The 6,216-nt window shown below is 53.3% G+C and overlaps 1 protein-coding gene across 1 annotated transcript; it reads right to left on the reverse strand.

The window, feature by feature from the left end:
• Positions 1 to 511: 511 nt before the first annotated feature.
• TMEM208 (transmembrane protein 208) lies at positions 512 to 6,069 on the reverse strand. The gene is made up of 6 exons (XM_080364982.1): positions 5,951 to 6,069; positions 5,775 to 5,870; positions 5,624 to 5,683; positions 5,313 to 5,449; positions 1,979 to 2,063; positions 512 to 948 (listed from the first exon to the last, which is right to left on the reverse strand). The coding sequence occupies exons 1-6, from the start codon at positions 5,954 to 5,956 to the stop codon at positions 811 to 813; spliced, it is 522 nt and encodes a 173-aa protein (XP_080221108.1). The 5' UTR covers positions 5,957 to 6,069; the 3' UTR covers positions 512 to 810.
• Positions 6,070 to 6,216: the final 147 nt, after the last annotated feature.

The raw sequence follows: 6,216 nt of genomic DNA on the forward strand, positions 1-6,216 counted from the left end.
TACTGGGCAAGGACAATGTTAATAAATCAAAGCAGGCAAAAGCGGAAGCGGCCCTGAGCTGTTCCTGGTCTCCAACACATGATTGCTGCAGCAGTCATGGCACCCTGGCTGTGCCACCCCTTGGAAAGCCTTTTTTTAAAAACAAAACAAAAAAAACCTGTGTAGATTTGGGTTCAGCTTTGTTGCCTTTTGTCCCACTGAGCTCCTGCAAAGGTAGCAATGGCCAATTTGTGGCTCCAGAGATCCCAGGCTCAATCCTCCCAAGCTCAATCCCAAAAGCACCAGTTTTGGCTACAAGCCCAGTTCACAGCACCCCCACGCTCCAATCTCGCAGAAACTGCAGGGTGTAGATGCTGTAGCAGGCTGGGCAGCACAAAGCAAGCCTGGGAAGGGATGAGACTGCTTCTCTTGAGGGATTTTGTTTTCCTCCACTCCAGGTCTCCAAGAACACGCTGGCATTTTTATCAACTCCCCTCTGCGAGCAGCCCTGTATGAATGCACTGCCAGCACAGTCAGTTAGACTCTGCTCTTTTATTACTATTTCCTTCAGCGTTGCAATCCTCGAACACGATACGGCACTGCTTTAAAAAGGTATTTACACATATCCCAGCATCATCCCCCTTGTCATCACAAGGAGCAAGGCCTCGGCTGGTGCTAAGAAGCAACCAAGAGAAGTCTCTTGCGGCCTTTCTAGTGGAATGGCAGCAATGACAGAGGGCAGCATAGCTACTGTGATGGTTTCGGTCGCATCCCTGATGAAATAACAGCATGGAGATGAGAGACAGCGTTAATCTATCTCCCCAGCCAGGGCTAGAAGCGCTTCATCTGGCGGCGTTCTTGTCGGCGTTGCTTCTTCTCATTTGGCTCCTGACCAGCAGGTGAAGAGTCAGCTGTAAGCCAGGGCCCCAGGATGTTCACCCACAGGAGGTAGAGAGCACGCCCCGGAGCCTGCAAAAACACGTGGCACAAACTCGGTCACTTTGGGGACAGCTCTGACAGGGTAGTGCTGCAGGCAGGAGGGCTGGACCTACTGAGGAAGCCAAAGGAGCTGGAGTATCTGTACAGGCTGGATCAGGAGCATCACAGGATGCATGGAAATCAAAGGCAGTGGCAGGTGTCCAAAATAAATGGCCTGACTTCATATGGTTTAAGAACTTGCATACATATACAGCCATCAGGCTTCACATATGGAAATGCCAGCATCAGGACTGAATTACGCAGAAAGATTCAACTGCCCAGACATTCTGCCTCTCCCTTCTTCAGAAAACACCCGCATTTCTCTGAATTAAAAAAACAAGTGATCGAGATGGTCTTCAGGGGACAGCGAGCTTAGGCTGCCCCCTGCCAGGCCAGCTAGAAAGGAACTTGTGAGTAAGGACTGAAAGGAGAGAACTTTCTTTGCTCCCACCATTGCCTTGTCTTATCAAAGCAACTGTGGGATTTTTTTACCTAACATGAGACTTTTTGTCCTTCTGCAAAAGTAGTTTTAGCTGGGGGCACATGACAAATGTTTCAGGATAGAAAGAGTCTGATGTGTTAAGAGGAGACCAAAGCCTGCAGCATTTTATCTACCAAGTGGCACAGTGTCCAGCAGTTCCCAGCCTCAGTCTGGGCTGGTGAATGACTGAGAAAACCAAACAAGAAGAAACACAGGCTGTTTGTCACAGTCACAAAAAGACTCTAAGCACAAAGATGGCTTTGATCTGCCTCATGTTTCTTACTGCCCTTTCACAGGACCAGAGAGAAAGGCCAAGGCCAGCCTAGTTTTTGCATGGTTGACCCAGAGGGATCAGGACTTCTATCCCTTGTACAGTCTCATTTTTAACAACATTTGACAGGGAGATTAAAAAATTTATCAGAAAATAGTTTTGGTCTGAAACAGGGCACTGAAATTAAATGGATAAATAATGTCCTCAGTCATGAAGACAGGGAAAGACAGGGACAATGTAGAGCAATAAGGAAAACCACAGGGGCTTACCAAGAGCCAGAAGTACCAGACATAAAGCGAGAAGCAGCTCAGCACTTGGACTATAGCTGTCAGCAGGATCACATCCTTGAGGTGCCTGAGGGAAGAAAAGCAAAACATTAACCTTCTGTTCTAGCCCCTGCCGAATACACCAGCTCCTCTGCCAACACAGCCTGTCTACACTGCCTCCGGGGAGCAACCCTGCCCAGCCGACCGAAGAGCTGTCCCTGCACCTGTGCTTTGCCCCACATGGTGATCTAGAAGAATCAGAGCAGAAAACAAAATAAAGAAATAAAGCTGATGAGCTAAAGAGCTAGGCTCCCTCTGAAAAGGGACATTGAGAAAGCTGAGGGGGGGGGGGGGGGGGAAATCAGCAACAAAACCACCACCCTCGCAGCCTACAACAGAAGCCGGCACCTGCCAATTTGACATGTATCATGGCATAAAGTATAGCTGCCCATGGCTGGCTGCAATGAAGGGAAGCATGAATCTTCCCTGTGCCATTTCACAGGCTGACAGACACACTCAGGATCACCAAAGGGCCGGAGTGCTGCAAGGACATGCACATCATCACCTGCAAGCTGAGCTACAGCAACACATGTCTCCCCCTCCCCTCCTGCTTATCCGACTCCAGGGTCTTCCCCGCCAGCCTGAGGCAGAGCTGAGAGCAGCTACAGGGAGGGGAACAAGCTGCCCACACCTCAGCCACCACTCTCGGGGGGGGACCTGACACCCAAGAGAGGTGAACAGGGATGAGGTTTTCCACACAAGCCACAGGGTTAGAAATATGCCAACTTTCACTCCCATTAAATCATCATCTGCTGGAGTAAGAAACGCTCAAATCACATCCAGGAACGGAGTCAAGAAAACAAAGGCAAAGGCAATGGTAATGAAACAGCTCGTCTCATTCTGGCCAGCACAGCACAAAGCAAAGTGACCAGAAACAACTGGTTTAGGCTGGGACACTGTCATCAACTCCAGACAGTGCAGAATCCACCATCAATAGCTCTATGATGAGACACTGAAGTTCAGAAATCTCATGCATCACCGGAGGCCAGGAGGGTGATGGCAGAGCTCCCATGAACCCAGCTCTCCCAGAGACCAGCAAGATCGGTTTTCCTCAGCCCCAGAGGAACACAAAGCATCTGCTTCAGTTACAGGCAGCATGAGAGAAATGCCCTCGTATCTGCAGCATTCCAGAAGCTGCTCCAAAAGAGCATGCATTCATCAGCTGTGGCACGCTCAGCTGAGAGGCAAGAAAACATCCACCGCTTTCTGAAAGTAACCAAAGCAACCGCTGGCCCAGACTGGTTCCCTGATCCCCAAAGCTAATTTAGAGCACTTCACCAGACAGACACAGCCGGTGGGAGGAGCACTGAGTGCTTGTAAACACTTCATGTTCATGTAGCAAGAAGCTTAAACTACTGAGACTTGCACTCATGGCTGAGGGCTCTGCACAGGCTCAGGTACAAAAGTACAGGGTAAGGATAGGAACTTCAGCTGCGCAGGTTTTGTCTTTACAGGTCTGCCTCCTCCGTGTTTTGCACAACCCATGCCTCGGACAAGCATCAATTCACTTTAACATATCATAAAATTCACCCCAACAGTGTACTGCTCAGGCAGAAAAACCTTGGAGCCTCAGTACTAAGGGAAGCACCACGACTGCAACCAGGACTGCGGCAGTGCTACAGCTGTACCCACCACCTTTTCAGAGCAGGCAAGGGGATCCCTGTGCTAACGCCTGTCAATCATTTCCCCTGACAGCACCATCACACACAGGCACGGGGCAGTTACTGGGGCACCCACTCTGCCTCGGTGCCTTACACATCTCCCAAAGGCATCCCCCAACTAAGGGGATAGGCCAGACAGCATCAAACTTCTGTATCTTCCTTACCTGACTGCCCCATGCTGTGTTTCACAAAAAAGGGTATCCAAACTACCTAACACTTCCACTCAGAACCAAAACAATGTAAAACTGGAGAAAAGTGCTCAGCTGACCAGCAGGAAAAAGTCCCTGTAGGATGAAAAGGACATAAAGCGCCTGGCTCACAGAACACACTGGAAATAACCCCTTCTTTACAGACACCTCATCCCTCAGCTGAGTCCCTTATCTGAGTCACTCTGGCTGCAGGTACAAGATTTACTACTCCACTAAAAAAACACAAGACGAGAGCTCATCCTGTGCAGAGACAGCAGGTTCTGTGCCGCAGAAGTCATTCTGACTGCTGATAACATCCCTGGGCATCTGCTGGGTGCAGAAATAAAACTTACGTTAAGAAAACCAAAAATATTTAAATCAATACATGGCCCTTCCAGCACAAGAACACTTGATGTGATGCAGACAACTCTGCTGGCAGCCAGGCCCCACTGTGTTTCTTCAAAAGCCTGGCAGCAAGGGAAAAGTGGAGGTAAACCTGGAACTGGAGGCCGAGGACATGGCAGGGAAGGGGACAAGTACCCCAGGTACCTCACTGGGCACGTGCTGAAGGACCCCAGCAGAAGGTGGGAAGGTGGGCCAACGGACAGAGGTGAGGCCAGGGAGGACAGAGAGAAAGGCCTGATGTGTCCACAACTGCCTGGCAGTGTTCTGTAACTACTTTGGGGCTTACCGTTGGAAAACAAGTAAATCTAGAAGGTATTTCTGCTGTTTCAGTATTGTTACCTCGTATTTAACAGTGCTTTGCAGGGATTACTGTTGCGTGTTCCTTGACTGAGTAAAAAAGTTACAGCACCACCAAGAACACTGGACAGGCAAACACTTGGTACTGTCTGCAGACAGACACGAGGAACACACAAGCACAAGGGGCAGGAAAGGCTGAGGAGGTGAGAGCAGCTGGCTAAGACAGAAAGCAGGTTTTTCTTATGTGTAGAACAGTTCAAGATATGGTCAGTTTGCAGCCAGGATGGAGTAACTGGCAGTGTGTGCCCCTCTGCTCTGTCGAGCAGTGATGGTTTAAAAAGAAACATATCTGTATGTTGCAGAAGCACATATGCATGTATGCACAGTGTCAGCGCTGTTCCTCCACTGAAAGACTGTTGTAAGCTGCTCCAGCTGATGCGTCTGGGATCTCCTACCTGCGTGCCTCAGCCCTAAGGTTCCAGGCTGACCTACCACAGCAGCTCACAACCAGTGCGCACCAGACCAAGCGCTCAGATAACAAGGAAGTTTAGGTACGTTCCCAGAAAAAACGGCTACAGGCTTCCAGCACCCCCATGCCCATGCCAGTGGGCAAGCTGGGGTGGAAGCAGAGGCCTGGCCTTCTCCTTTGAGGGCTCTCCTGGCTCTGCATGCACGCTCAGGCAGCAGGTCCTGCTCACCTGGACTCGTGCGGGTGTGGACACTCACTCTGCCATCCCCTGCTCCATATTCAGGTCAATTCCCCCGTCGGCAAGGCTGCCATCGTCTGTGAAAGACGGCTTTGCCATGGAGCTCATGGACCGGTAGCTGGTGCCATAGACCACGGAGCTGAAGACGAACGCTAGCTGCAACAAGGGAACACACGTCAGCCGCCAAAACCGCGATCCCCGGGCAGGGTGGCGGGGCCTGCTGGCCTTGCCCATCACGGCAACCGGGAAAGGAGCCGGCTGGCCACTGGGCCGGGCCCAGGTGCCCCCCATCGGGGCAGCAGACAGCCGTGCAGCGGGCCGGGCGCTCACCCACGTCCAGGCGGAGGCAGCGGGGTAGAAGATCACCAGGTTCACCACGACGTAGACGCCCTGCGGAGAGAACACGGCACGGCTGTCTGCCCTGCCCGGCCCCGCCCGGGGCCTGGACCTCCCCGCGCCGCCCGCCCCCGGCCGCACTCACGGAGGCCCCCAGGATGATGCGGAGGTAGAAGCGCAGCGTCTCCCGGTTCTCCTCGAAGATCTGCTTCTTCCCCTTGGTCCCCGCCTTCCCCTTGGGCTGCGGAGCCAAGAGAGGCGGTCAGCGGCCTCGCCCGCCCCGGGCCCCCGGGCGCCCACATCCCCGGCCCCGCCACTCACCGCCATGGCCGCACCGGCTCCGCTTCCGGTCCCCGCCGGAAGTGCCCTGCCGGAAGGGCCCCGGACACGGTGGCCCGGGCCTACCTCAGGCGAGGCAGGGGCGGGGGCGGCCGGGACCCCCGCGCCTGTCCCCGCTCCCCAGCCCCAGGCCACCCTGTGGCCTTTCCCGTGCAGCCCGCGGGGCGCCAGTGCCTGCTCGCCCCACTGCAGCCCGTCGCCTCCCCTCGGCTCGTAGGGGAAGGTCCCCACCAGTACCCCGGGCACCC

Source organism: Falco punctatus (genome assembly GCF_963210335.1).
Source record: "Falco punctatus genome assembly, chromosome: 14".
In the NCBI taxonomy this organism is placed as follows: domain Eukaryota; kingdom Metazoa; phylum Chordata; class Aves; order Falconiformes; family Falconidae; genus Falco; species Falco punctatus.

What these genes read in the sequence shown, in the direction of transcription:
- TMEM208 (XM_080364982.1), bottom strand. An exon ending in ATGGAGCAGGGGATGGCAGA is followed by an intron (nt 2,064 to 5,312) that starts GTGAGTGTCCAC and finishes TTCTTCCCTCAG; the next exon opens with GCACCTCAAGGATGTGATCC. An exon ending in TCTGGTACTTCTGGCTCTTG is followed by an intron (nt 949 to 1,978) that starts GTAAGCCCCTGT and finishes GTGTTTTTGCAG; the next exon opens with GCTCCGGGGCGTGCTCTCTA.